We start from the raw sequence: 15,241 nt of genomic DNA on the forward strand, positions 1-15,241 counted from the left end.
ACAGCACAAAGATGTGCCGCCTACTTGACTCTTTGGTGTAGAAAACAGATCATAAGACAGGAATAAATATGTCTCATCCTTTTTACAAGCTGAAGTCTTAAGCCCTAAACACCAAAGAGCAAACTGTGAAAATAACCCCAATGTTCAGCAGTCACCTTTCAATAATTGCTATTAAAAGGGCATTGTATTTTAACAATAGCTGAAAGAATTGATTCTAATTAGTTCACCTTACTAGCCTGCACCTTAAGCAGAGCATTGTACATGAGATGATTCAAGTGAATAATCCCATCGCTGTCAGATTTAATGCAAGCCTCCTGACTGTTACAGTTTGACGACGCTCATATTGCATAAGATAACTGCAAACTAAAAATATAATTGTGTTTGATTGTAGTGTAATTAAGATAGCATACATCCGCATTGGCTCATAGAACAGCTGCTAATTTAGTGTAATTGCTTGTAATAGTGAAATGAATATGTTGGGTTGCTTAACACTTTTGAAATACATACCTTAAAATATAAGTTCAAATCTTATCCTTGTTTTCAATCCAATCAGCCAAGACATTCTGTTAATCATTTTTTACACTGGGCCAAAAGTATCTACTATGTCGTCACAAGATTATATTTAAACAGTTTAGTCACAGCAGCTTAGACAGGCAAGGTTGTCATTGGGACAGCGTTTGTCAGCAGGGAAATCACATGCTTGAGTTTTATGCGTGCATTTTTATGACAACACACAGTACAGTATGAAATATGCATTTACCATATGTTTGAATATTGATAATATAAATGTGCACTTGAGCTGTGCTCACTTCCAGAAAATGAGGTGAGAGCCTTTAAAATTTAATGGAGGCAAAAGTCTTGTGCTGCCTCAATGGAAAGAATATCCCACGAGCTATGCAGCAGATTGCATAACAAGGTGCCTTTATTTCACGGTCAAAGGAAAACCCGGTAATTATACTGAGAGGGAGTAATTATAAAGGCTCCGGCACTATTTCCTGCTGCTTTCACATTGGTGGTTAATACTGAGACACCTCCATTTGTCACGTTACTGGAGACAATCTCTTGAGCAGAAATTTGCTTCGGCATCCAGCTAAGACTTGCCTAAGATCTAAGGGGAAGTTTGTGTCAACACGGTAACAGTACTTTTAAGGAAAGCAATTGCAGTGTATGTGGTTTATCAAAAAAATAATATGCACTCAACTTCAGGCCATTCCGAGATATAGATGGGTTTGTTTCTTCATCAGAGCAGATTTAGAGAAATGTAGTATTATGTCACTTCCTAACCAGTGGGTCTTCTGCAGTGAATGGGTGCCGTCAAAATAAGAGTCCAAACAGCTGACAGAAACACCAGAATAATCACACCAAGTATATGTTATGACTTCAATCCATCAGTTAACATCTTGTGAAGTGAAAAGATGAGTAATGTTTGTAATAAATTCATCAAGACATTTTAACTGACAAAAAATAATCTTCTATCACTATAAAAACTTTAAAAAGTTGTCTTTTCTGAATCAGGAGAGAAATATTTGCAGATTAAGCAACGTTTACATGTGAAAACAGTTTGTAATAAATAAATATGTTGGTGGATTTTGATGTGAGAAGAAAATGGGAGATAAACTTTTTTTTTTTTACTGGTGGAAGCATTTTTATGGATTATAAACTCATAGTTTGCGCAGAAGCAAAGTTTTTAAGTAAAAAATGCCTTAATGATGGATTTGTTTCTAATAAACAGCTTTTCACTTCACAAGTAATTAACTGATGGTTGTGTGTGCATTACTTACAGATTATTGTGATGAGATGTTTGGACTCTCATTCTGATGGCACCCATTCACTGCAGAGTAAATTTCCAGCAAATTTTCTTTTTTAGGTTAACTGTTAAGGCATATAGTTCACCCAAAAATGATTGACTCACCATCATGTTCCATATGACTTAATTATTTCTGTGGACCACAAAAGACGATATTTTGTAATTTTGAATGTTTAGAACCATTATGTAAAAGAGATATCACTTCATTTTAGCATTTAAGAACAGTGTTTAAATGAAGGACTCTCCTGAGTGTCTTAAAGGTTTATTGTATGAACTTTGCTATTAAGCATCCTCAGACCCAGATCATCTTACTTCTTCAGTCTCATTTCCCAGCATTTGAGAGCGCAGCTGAATGCACATCTTGCATTATATTCCCCATGTCACCCCCAGAGATCAGTTTTATGAGATGAGTTGTCTTATATCCGACATCTCAACATATTTCATCATAAAATGAGATTTGGGGGCATAAAGGTAAGCCAGACTGCTACTCACTAATCCTACACTGCAAAGGTTTCCCTGTAGAGGTACCATCATACACATGCATAAAACATGAGAAAAGCTTAGAAAGCAACCCCTGGCTGCTGGAATCAGGGTTTAGGGTTGCTTCGGGATAAATAAATTGACTTGAATCCCAAGTTTAGTGTTATACTCTATGGTTACTGTGTTTTGCATGCCTGTGGTAATATATGTGATTTATTAAGGAATTGAATATACAGTGCAACTGGTATTTTTTTACTGTTTGTATCACTCTGTTTTTCTGTGTGTGTTCCTTTCAAACAGTCTATCAGTCTGTGTATTTGTGGTTGGGATTTTTTAGTGACTCTTTCTGAAAGTTGCATTGATTTGCCAGTAGTTGGCGACAGGTGGTGACTTCATTTATCAGTGAGTCACTGATTTATTCAGTCAACTGATTCATTCAAGAGTGCTGATTCATTCAGGAACGGAAACAAATGACCATTTTTATAAATTAGTAATTGAACCATTTACTTAATTCAGTCAAAAGCTTTTATTCAGACACAAAACAATTCTTTAAGAATAAACAATGGGCCTTTAACTTTGTTCTGAAATATTTCCGTTGGTGGAGCTAAACTGCACAAAGTAACTGGCTATAATCTGTTTAAACTCTCATTTACTTAATATGAACTTTTGTTTATTGAATTGTTGTACAATATTGCACTCATAGTTACATTTTCCCTGTGCACATACAAAAAGAATGACACAAACGGTTTATCAAATTAAATTAAAGACTTGAACCGTTTTCTGAGTGTCATTAGTATATAGTAACTGCACTAAGAGGGTGTAGTTATGGCTTCCCAGAGGTGGTTATTTGTAATGGATGTCATGTTGGAAATGTACCCATAGATGAGACACTCTGTGCTTCTGGCCTCTGGGTGATGGATATTGTTAGTCGGCATTGTTAATGGTGTCAAGTCCTCAGCTAGATGAATCATGGCCTGCAGTGATGGTTTGCCTTTATAAATCCGGTCCACACAGCCACACAAGGTGGATGAGGCAATCATCATTCTCTGGAGGATTCAGTATGACAGTCTCCAGAGAACATATGCATGCGCAAACACACTGCATAATTTTGTTTGTGTATGTGTGTGACTTTTAAATGAAGGTACCTATTTCAGTGACACATTTGCTGACTAGTCAGGCATAACCAGTGATTCACCGGCCTTGATCTCTTACAGATTGCCTCGCTGATGGGCAAACCATTGCTAGCTTTGACCTTGAGTCAAAATCAGAATCACTGATGGTGAGAGACAGCATTTTTACCGATAAACAAAAACAAATTAGACTGAAAACAGAGAGAAATCTGATTAAAAATCCCTGGTTCCTTGGTTAATTTCTTCACTTATAAGTCACCCCAAATATGAATTCTGTTTTAGTTACCGATAACAACACTATTACATTGACTTTTTTTATCAGGACTACAGCTGCTGCAAAGGTCCAAAAAATACTCTATAAGAGTCTATATGAGTATGAATCACTTAGTCTGTGAGTTGAACCAAGATTAATGAACAAATCGTTCAGTTCGAGTTGTGAACCAGGTCAAAAATGAATGATTCATTATTTCACTAGCTCAATTTTCAGTAAATCATTTGTGTGTAGGACATGTAAAATCAATAAAAGCATACTTATTTTAATTCTTTAAACACTCTAGAGAAGAAAAAACCTCTCCTGTCTGTATGAGGCCTTGGCGAGTTGTCTGTAAAGTGACACAGTAAGGTTGAAGAGATTGCCTGGCTCTGTAAATGCCATCAGTGCACACTTCTGAAATAAACTTCAAAGGGGCTGTGTTTCTTTGACATTGAAAGGGCAGGAGAGAAAAGAAGGGGACGCATTCAGTCTTTCAGCTTTGACTTTGTCCTTTGCCATCTCTTTGAAGCTTCAGGTTGTGCTTCATCATTATTAGATTGCGTCCTACAAAAAATTCTAATAATTGAAGGTCACTTTCACTGATGGTTTCTTGTCCGTAGTGAAAGATAATGTGTTTAAGTTAACATAAAATAACACATTCGCAACCTATTTCACATCCAAAATGTGGCACACTTCCATATTCAAAAAGGATGTTCAGAAATATAAGCAAGGAGTTCATAATATCTGTCAGAAATTGATTCGATCATGAAACACGGTGGCTGGTGACATCAGCCATAAACTGAAAGTTGCACATATTGCATTATAAATGCGTTTAATTTTGATTCCGTGTAAATTATTACAGATTTTTTATTAAGGATTTTCTTCTCTAAGAAACCTGGGCTAGAGAAGAGGTAGTAGAAAAGTGGCAGTCGTGACATTTGCCAAGTATGATTACCCATACTCGGAATTGGTGCTCTGCATTTAACCCATCCAAGTGCACACACACACACACACACACACACACAGCAGTGAGAAATGAACACACACCTGGAGCAGTGGGCAGCTATATATCCAGCACCCGGGGAACAACCGGGGGTTCAGTGCCTTGCTCAAGGGCATTTCAGCCATGAGTATTGAGGGTGTAAGAGAGCGCTCACTATTCATTAACTCCCTCTCACTTACAACTCCTGCTAGCACCGAGACTCGAACCGGCAACCTTCTGGTAACTAGTCCAGCTCTATAACCATTAGGCCACAGCTGCCCCCATCTTCACTTACCTTTAAAGATTCCCTCTTTCAACATTATGCAAAACTATACAGCAAGAAATAACAAAGTTGAGTATTATGCCTCAGCATGGCACTTGGCAGAGTGGAGGGGCTCGCGGGACATCTCTTCGGCATCACATTCGACGGGGGCGTGATCCGTTCCTCATAATTACATCTCCTACTCCAGCATCTGCTGAAGGGAGGAGAGAGAGGGAGTTCCTTCGAGTCATTCTTCATGATTAATGCAGGTGTGCCTGAGAGGCCTTTTGGGAACGACCGGAGAATAATTACCGCAGAGTATAAAGATGTGAGAATGCCTCCGCTCTCTCCCCTCTTCTGACACCCTCCAAACTACAGACTAGAGAAGGCCATGTAGAGGATCTATCATTTAGGCTGCCTGTTTCTCTGTAACAAGCCAAGATGGAAGTAAAGGAGAATTTGTGGATCTATAATTGGAGCAATTTCAAAGCTGAATCACAGCCTAAAGGCTTGGGGTGGAAAAAATGTGAGTCTCTGTTGTATTGTGGTGAAGAGAATGTACCTTCCAGGAGGATGAGGTGTCTAACTAACCTGGATATGTGGGCCATATTTGCCATTTATCAGCAGGTGTTTTGCAGCCTGTTGTGTGTCTATTATAATAGTGTCAACTAGATTTTTAAGTTTTATAAAGACATTTTGAGTGGTACTTGCCTGTGCAAAACTACAATTTTGTGGGCGGTTGCCAAGACATTGCTAGCTTGCCAAAGTTTTTTGTTTTTCAGTTTGTTTTAGTTCTCACAATTGTTAGTTTTAGTGTTTTCTAGTGTTTTTGTTTTTATTTTAGTTTATTCTTTTGCTGTCAGTGTAGTGTACAATGATATTGTATTTAAAATTATTTTAATGTCATTATTTAAAATGTATTAATTAATAAATTTAAATAAAAACATGTAGTTTCCATTTAACAAATATATATATATATTTAACAAATATATTTTAGTTTACATTAAGAAAATTTATTTATTTTTATTTCAAATAACAAAAGTGTTTTCCCTTTAGTTTCAATTTTAGCTTGTTGTCAACCATAATTACACTGATTCTAACGTATGAGAGAGACAATTTTCACATTTGCATGTTTAATGAAGGCAATTACAATATTATTATTTTTTTTTTACCCTAAACCTTAAATTAATTTGTGGCCAATTTTGTTTTAATTCATTTTGGAGTCAATAACATGTCTTTTCAGTTTTTCCAGTTAAATTAGTTCAGATAACGGTTTTCATTTAGATTTTATTTTATTATTTGCTAACCAACAGTACACTAATTATAAAACATGTAGATGGTATACAAGAGAGAAGAATTGAATCTGAGGGATGTCTTTATCCTTTTCCTCTCTATTATGTTGGTCAGTGCAGCTCTGATGATTAGATTTAATCATGATGGAAGCGACACTGGTTAACTGATTCTTAATATTTTGACAGAGCAGTCATATTTTCTGCTGATGCCGTATGTTTTGTGCTTCAGAAAGGTCAGTGGCTGTAAGGCTCAGCAGTGGTGAGTATGAGTGCTATGCAGAGGTCTTTCCACTCCTCTGGCCTGCAGCTGTGCTCCTCACACACCCGTGAGCTCCAGAGGTGATTCACAGGTCACATTTCAGCTGAGCCAAGCAATGAGTATTTGAGGAGCACGGGCCGATGGGGTCCAATCATTTTTATTTATTGCTTTCAAACAGCAGACCCCCTGTTGAACATCTAACATGTTATTTGCCATCAAGTGTGTTGATGTAACATAATCAGTTACTTTTTATTAGGTCAACACAATGATGTAGTATTTTTTTTTAAAGATTTCAATTTTGTCTTGGCTGTTTTCGTCTCTTATTTCGTCTCTCAGCTCTAAGTCAGTAAAATTTCACCTAAAAGCAGCAAAAGCCAAAATAGAAACTGGTTCAGGCAAAATGTACAATGTTAACAGTAACTCCCAGGGTGGACAGTGGTCACACTGGAATCAAATCCTTTTGCATTCTGCTGAGAAAGTTGTTCCCTTTTTGCACAGATCGTTACTGAATAACAACAGCAGCTCAGCTGTATAGTTGCTGCCACTTCTCTCATGCCTCACACACACACACACACACACACACCGGTACAATCAAGCGAAGGCTAGCTTCAGATGAATGGTGCTTGGCAGAGCTTGAAAGACGTGTTTCAGACCATCTGGACAGGTGAAGAAATGTGTGCTTCTGTTCATGAGCAGTCGAACATGCCTGCTGATCATCACTTTTAAGCAGTTGCATCTTACTAAAAAATAAATATATATAGCCTATATTATGTAAGGCATATTAACCGCAAACTCTGCTTTCAAACATTTAAATTCTTTAAAAAAAAAGCTCTTAGGGACTATTAGGAACCTGTTTCTGATTGCCTTCTTTAAGCCAGCTCTTTTCTATAAAAAGTGTACTTGGAGAGTAGATTTGCTCTTGATAAGGCTTTCCTTTGGATAATTCACAAGGCCATTATAGTAGCACCGTCAGTGTAGCTGTGTGTAAGGAGGAGTGTGTGTGTGTGTGTGTGTGTGTGTGCGCACACTTAAGAGAGGGGCGAAATGGAATGTTTGTGTTTGTCTGATGGCGAGTGATATTCACCAGCTGCTGCCTTACTGCTTCATCCAATAAAATTAAGAAAGCAGCACACACACAGACACAAGTTAACAAATTAAGGTTTCAAACGGAGTGTACAGACTTCCTTCTGCGCACATTCTCACTATTTGCAGTGTGTGTGTCCGTGTGTGATGTTGTTCTAACCGCTGAGATTTCGGAAAGAACCAATTAAATTTTCCTTTGTTTTGCGAAGAAGACTCAGTGATTCATCCAAGCTAATCGTTTTATCAGTGAAGTTAACAATTAGTGTATGTGTGTGTGAATATAAAATATAAAATAGGTCTTATTATACAAGTATATATTTTAAACAAAGTTTATATACATACCAGTATTCACATGTAGAAACACAGACTTCTGCCATATGCACAGTAGGTGCACATCATTTTGTTATAACTTTTGTTTCTTGTCGTATTTGTTTTTTTTAATCATGTTTATTGTAGTTACATTTCTTACTTTTTATTTGTTTATAATATTCTGTGTATGTGTGTTTATATAAAAAAATTGTGTGTGTGTGTGTGTGTGTGTGTATACAGTATATGTTTGTGTGTGTGTGCATGTATAGATGTTAACACATTCCATGTTTCTGTCTACCAGGTCAGGTGTATTGTTATTATTTATTTATTATTTGTATGTATCCAAAATGTATGGGAAAATTTTTATGAATAATGATTTAAATGCTAAATGCTAAACTTCTGCTGGATTAGAGCCTTTTCGAGCACTTTTAGTCACTTTAAACTTCTTGAGTGTCTGTTACAGAGTTTAGATGAGCTGAATTCAGAGAAGAGCTGCGTCTTTTCAGATTCTTCTGTTGTTTTTGTAGAAATTTAAGCTTTTGTCAGTTTAAGGTTTAATAGAAATATTGTGACATGTTGACAAGTTTCCTTTCATAAGATGAGCAATATCTTCTGTATCCCCTGTACCAGATTTCGGTGAGAAAGGGAAAAGGTTGTTATCCTGTAGCTGTCATTTCCTGCTGTAATGAATGTCTAGCTGTCAAATCTGCCACTGTCTGTGTCTCTTTGTGCATGCAGTGATGTATGAGGCCTCTAGTTTTATGTCAAAGACTAAGTGTAAAAGTGTAAAAGCTTTATTTGATGCAAAGCCACAGTCTCAAGGGGGGTCTTTAAGAAAGTACATTCTCATACATTCAACCGCATGTCTATACTGCCCCCTGTAGGTGACCTGGTGTCCCGTGCCATGCATCACCTTCAGCCTCTGCACATCAAGAACCCCAGCAATGGGACGCCTGTACACCAGAACCGCACCGGCACTGTGCACTGGGAACCAGAGGCTCTCTACACACTCTGCTACTTCATGCACTGTCCTCAAATGGAGTGGGAAAACCCTAATGTTGAGCCCTCCAAGATCACCCTGCACACTGAGAGGTAAGAAGCATGAATGTATGAGAAGCATGAAAGTTGCTACGTAACAATAATGCGGTTAATTAAGGCAGCACAGGACGTTACAGAGGGTTCGTGTAGATACATAAATCTAATATTATTACTAACAATATCCAAGTAGGAAAATTGGATGTTATTTTGATCATAACCATGCCCTCCTTGACAATTCAGGCTATAGCTTTGTAAACAGGTAATGCACATTTTTCATTTATATATATATATATATATGTTTGTGTGTGTGTGTGTGTGTGTGTGTGCGCGCGTGTGTGCGTGTGCGTGCATGCGTGTGTATGTGTGTGTTTGTATGTATGTGTGTGTGTGTATATTTCTTTGGAATTTAATGATAAATAAATAATTTGTAATTAAAAAAAAGATATATATATATATATATATATATATATATATATATATATATATATATATATATATATATATATATATATATATATATATATATATATATTAGATTTTTATTTTACATATTTACTCAAAATTCACTGGAACAAATGTTATAAATACATTTAATTAGCATTTATTTTACATGATGATATTTGTGTTTCATTTTATTATTTGATACAAATGATACTAGAAATTATGTACAATATAAATAAAAAAAATTCAAGTAAATCTCTATTTACTTGTATTGACCATGTGGAAACTATATATTTTTTTACTAATTAATATTAGCCATAAGATACAATACAGAGCAAAGGAGGAAAAAAGTCAACTCTTTTCACCTGGCAGATGAATAAACATCAGAAAAATCCCATGGTTTTTCCTCAGGTATGGACCCTTCCCTTGTCTGACGACCAGAGTCAGAATATCATAGAGGCTTTTGCAGCCACTCAAAAACTGCATAGCAACAAGAAACCCTCACATAGAACACCTTGGCAGTGTTATACAGCATCCAGTGACCCGATACATGATGGTGGCGACATTTTCTTCAGATGACATCTAGTGCACTGTTGTTTTTTGCATGCATCCTTTCTCTGCATGTCAATTTATTCCCAAGGGTTTTTCAATCACCGTGGGGGTTGCTTTAGACTGCATTTACACTATAAGTGCACATGGATGCCAAGGAGAACGTGATCTAGACGTAATCTTAAATTCCCTTGTGCTGTGTCGCAGCACAATGAAGATACAGTAGAACTCTTGACTCCTGTTGGAAGAGAGCATTAATGGATTGCTGTAGAGTTATGTTCAGCATTCACTCCACATTGATATATCCATCTGGACAACTCGTCCCAGGCTGTCCCACATCACTCAGGTGTGATAAAAAGCCCCCATCCAAGGACCCTGTGGGACGCCCATGCAATGCTTGACAGAATAGGTGCATGAGCAAGCTGCCTTCTTCCCCAGGGACAGACTGTCTGCTTCATTTTATTCCTTTTTTCGTGGCCTCTCACACAAGAATGAGAGAGTAGAGAAAGAAAGAGAGTGAAAGAGAATGACAGAAAAAAATAGATGGTAGGTGAGGAGAGGAATAAAAATGAGGGGTAATGAATAGAGATGGAGAAAGAAAACAAGAGATCAGAGTGAAGGAGCATCTGGAGAGGTTCAGGGTGGTGGCTTCAGATTTCAGAATTCAGTCGAGTGGACTTTTGTTGATGTGCTCAGTGACATTTCATCAACCCTTTAACTTTCCTGCTGTAGAGGGAAAATACGCCAGGGGCACGTGAACACTTATCAACACTTGTGTCATTTTTAGCCTGTTTTGGTCCACACACTGTACTGCATAGTTTCTAACATGAAATTTCCTAAAAACTATTTTCCTAGATCTTAAAGACAGTTTATTATTATTATTATTATTATTATTATTATAAAGCAGGAATCATTCAAACCAAGAGTTTGGGTGGTAGAAATATTAAATTTTTAGATTATCAATAATTTACATTTAAAAAAATTTTAAGATTAATATTTAGTTTATTATTTTAGTTCTTTAGTATCATTTATATATATATATATATATATATATATATATATATATATATATATATATATATATATATATATATATATATATATGATACTAAATAACTAAATTAATATTGATTTGAACTTTATGAATATTTAATAAATATAAATAGCTTTTTGACTGTATTGTAACTGTATTATTAGAAACTAATGGATAAATGTGAAAATAATAAAAAAATGTTTACAATTAATAAATGTAAAATGTAACTACAATTAGAATTTGTTATAATAATATGCAATATTAAATGTTATTGTTATATAATAATAAAAATATGTAAAACCATTATGAATATTATGATTTTTTTTGTATGTATGAATGAATTATCTTTTAGTAACTTCTTGACAAATAATATCTTTAATTCTAATAAAGTAACATAATATTTAATAAAATATATTAGATATAATACATTTTCTATCATGTACATATCATAAAACTACTATTAAATAGTGTGTTTGTATAATATAATAACTATAAAGGTATATTCACAAATATTATCATTCATTGGGTTTTTTCTTTCTGGTCTGGTTTGTTTTTGTAATGTGGGACATCTGCTGAGATGATTGAGGTGATCTTTTTATTGTATTTCTCCTTAGTTCAGAGTAGCATGACAGGCTAATTATTTCCTTAGATCAATGGAATTTATCTCAGCAAAATGTTTATGAAGACTTTAACATTCTTCAGGAGACCCTTGATAGGGCAACTCCCTTCCTCTGGTCAGTACTAAGTCGAAATCTACAGTGCAACAAAAAACCGTCTCCATTTTCAGGCCAGATGTGGCTTCACTTTCAAACTCCAGACTGGAATGAGAACCACGTCCTTTTCCTCCAAACATTTCTTCGAAGGGAGGGGAGCAGAGAAGCACATTATTCAGGCAGAAGAGAAACAGAGCAGGGTTTGCGGTTTGTTTTGGCGGAGCTCAGATTCCTGGCAGGCCTTCTTGCGGCGGGTAGGTGTCCGGGGAGGAAGAATGTGGATTGTGCAAAACTAGCTGTTAGACGCAGATCACAGGAAGCACAATTAGATGGAGATGGAGGGCTCAAGATGAAGCTTGACGGCTTTATTCCCTTCAACAGACTTTGTAAAGGCATATTTCTAGGGTCAAATGCCTGCTCATTTTTATTTACATACAAGTGTGTGCACTAACAACTCAAAAGTGTTTTTTTTTTTTTTTTTTTTGGAAATTACCAATACATGCTTTGTCCCACACACTGCATGCTTTTTCACACAGAGGGGTACAGTATGTGCAACAAGTTTTGACACAAAAACAAGTGTAGGCGGACAAAGCTGTGAAGTCATTGTTGGTTTGTTTTCAAACTTGAAAGTCATATACTGAGGGCATTTCACACAACTGTGTATGTTTCTCATATTGCCATATTTAGCTGTTGGCATTATTAGCACGTTGATCCACAACAACCCTGCAAAGACTCTAAACTCGGTTAAACTTCAGTGCAATAATGCTGGATATGCTGATCGGAAATGCTTGAAGCAAACTATTCAACAAACAAAGACTTTCATGGTCATAGTCATCGTGACTCACTGCAGTTGAGTCAACGTCCTCATATTCCTCGACCTCTGCCCTGTAAAGAATAATTGTGAAACTTATATATGTAAAACTGGTGGTTTGCACATTGAAATAGAAGTACTTTTGCAGCTGTTTAACGATATTTTCGCATTCAGATTCATCTGTTTATCTGTAATGAGAGCGTTTTCTCGGTAATGAGCAGCTGGAGTCTCCAACTTTATTTTTCTGACTGAAAACTTGTCAGGATGGCAACAGGTCTTTAATGTTCTGCCGCTCTAATTAGATGCATCTTAGCGCTGGTAATTAGTAGCAACTGTAATCCCACCAGAGAGCTTGTGATTACTTCTCTAAAGCATCCTAAAGCTGCACGCAAACAGATGTGTCCATTCAAACATTGGAAATCGCAATGGTGGTTAGAAAAAACAGACATGCTAACAGACAATACATTGAATACATTGGACTGAATTAGTTTCCTATGATCTTAAAAACCTTTGATTTGAAGGCTTAGTGCTTAAATGCTAGAAATGAAGTTTGTGGGCAAAAATCTATTATGAAAACAATAACTTAATGTCAATGATGGGGTAAATATTTCTCTCTCCTGTCTCTGCAGGCCGTTTCTGGTGTTGCCACCACTGATGGAGTGGATCCGGGTGGCCTTGGCGCACACAGAGCACCGCCGAAGCTTCTCTGTGGACAGCGACGATGTACGACAGGCAGCCCGACTGCTGTTACCTGGGGTGGACTGTGAGCCGCGGCAGCTCAAGTATGTTTGGGATGCAAGCTCTCTTCCATATATGCACAAACACACAGTCGGCATGCTCACTATGCACGTAGAATGCCTTAATTAACAGTTAGTCATTCGCTGAAGGACGGTACAAACACATGTACTCATACTGCATCCCTTATGAATTAAGTGTCTTTAACGTACTATGTGGCTTTAGTTTCCTAGTGATAGGTTCTGAAGTGCTGTGTTAATGGCTTTTTACATGCTCATAGTTATTTTCTGGAGTTGTTTTCATGCTTTTACCTTCACAGATGCAGGATGTGAAGGCAAACAAACAACATGTCATGTCAAGGTTTCTTTAGAAGTAAAAGCTGGCTATACTAATTATTATTCTTTTTATATTTATTTTTATTTAATATTATTTTATAATAAGATTATGTTGTATTATTTATTTATAATATTTTATAAATTTTCATGTGTATATAATTCATATGTAACATGTAATATAAAGAATTTGTATTTATATTTTAAAATATTTATATGATATTTATATGATGTGATGTTCTATGTGAATGTAATGTACTGTCAATTACAAATTTATATAAATGACATTATAAATTATATGTAGGTGTACACACACACACACGTGCAAATAAAATAGTGCTGTCTGAAATTTGAATCTAAAATGAGCCTGAAAAAAATGTTAATTTTAAAAGAACATTTCAGATGGCGCTTATATTATATATTCTATTATATATTATAATATATTATCTTTTATTTTTTAACAGAGCAGACGACTGCTTCTGTGCCACACGGAAACTGGATGCTGCATCCACAGAAGCAAAATTCCTGCAGGACCTGGGGTTCCGGATGCTCAACTGCGGACGAACTGACCTGGTCAAGCAAGCAGTCAACCTGCTCGGGCCAGATGGCATTAACAGTATGAGTGAACAGGTGGGCACTGATATATTTACACACACATGCACACACCCTCAAATAATCCCACATTTGTGTGACATTCAGGCCTCTCTTCACTAGATTTTTACCTTACTGTGTAGATTTGTTTTTAGATTAGGAACACTACATCTCTAACTGTAAAATTAGCTGTCCTTCAAACTGGCATTTTGATGAAAGATCCTACAGTTTTTTTTTGTTGTTGTGGTTTTTTTTTTTGTTCTGTTTGTACACCACCTTTTGTAATATGGTAGCCATGTTAGTCATTTTGAATTGAATATAATTAATTACAACACCAACAACATAATTGCAGAGTGTAATTATGAGCAGCTCCACAAAATAATTGTCATGAAATAATTACACATTGATTAGTATTAGTCAGCACTTGCACTGTGATTACTCCCTGATGTAAATGCCAATGTAAACTGTGACTTTTTATATGTTTGCTCCTTCTTCTGTATGGTATCTGCCTCAAACCATTAAATGCTTGAGCATCAATGACATTTCTGCAGCATTTCATTTGAAGAAGAAAAATGCCCTAGTGGCTTTCTTATAATATTATATGTGTGATGAAAAATGACCCACATGGACAAGCTAAGAAAATAAATAAAGGGTTGCATGACCTTTAAATAAGGAAAATCGCTTTAAATCTGAGCCGATCTGTGTAGGAAGCATCTAACGTGATAGCAGTCGTGACACTCCGTATTATGAATCAAATAGTGTCATCCGCATCCGGCGATGGGGTCGTGTTATTGTCACAGTCTGTCTTGAATACAGCAGACAGTTTATGCAAAAAATGACGGCGAAGTGCCGACGATGACAAAGTGGATTAAACTAACATACAGGCAAAACCAGACAAACGCAGAGAATGTGATGACAAAGTCAATTGTTGGAGTCCAGCTGGGAATCATTGAGAGTAACTGCGTCTTACTCTGAAAGAGTTGCTCGGAAATCACGCTGGCAAATATGGTACTCATTATTTCAAGAAGAGCCTTGAGGGAAAATACGTCTCAACTGACAAATGAATCTGCTTCTTCATGGTGAAATCTGTTTGCAGAACTGCACGCTCTTGAGTTAGTCATAGAGGAAAGTGTCTATAGAG

The 15,241-nt window shown here is 36.3% G+C and overlaps 1 protein-coding gene across 3 annotated transcripts in view; it reads left to right on the forward strand.

Moving 5' to 3' along the window:
- Window positions 1-15,241, forward strand: part of btbd11a (BTB (POZ) domain containing 11a) — a 115,691-nt gene that overhangs the window by 80,969 nt on the left and 19,481 nt on the right. For all 3 annotated transcript variants that reach the window (XM_052554948.1, XM_052554946.1, XM_052554947.1), the window contains exons 3-5: window positions 8,742-8,949; window positions 13,072-13,224; window positions 13,974-14,139. In XM_052554948.1, coding sequence (XP_052410908.1) covers window positions 8,762-8,949; window positions 13,072-13,224; window positions 13,974-14,139 — 507 coding nt within the window. In that variant the 5' untranslated portion in view covers window positions 8,742-8,761. The remainder of the gene's footprint in view (window positions 1-8,741; window positions 8,950-13,071; window positions 13,225-13,973; window positions 14,140-15,241) is intronic.

This window comes from Carassius gibelio, chromosome B4, assembly GCF_023724105.1.
Source record: "Carassius gibelio isolate Cgi1373 ecotype wild population from Czech Republic chromosome B4, carGib1.2-hapl.c, whole genome shotgun sequence".
Lineage (NCBI taxonomy): Eukaryota > Metazoa > Chordata > Actinopteri > Cypriniformes > Cyprinidae > Carassius > Carassius gibelio.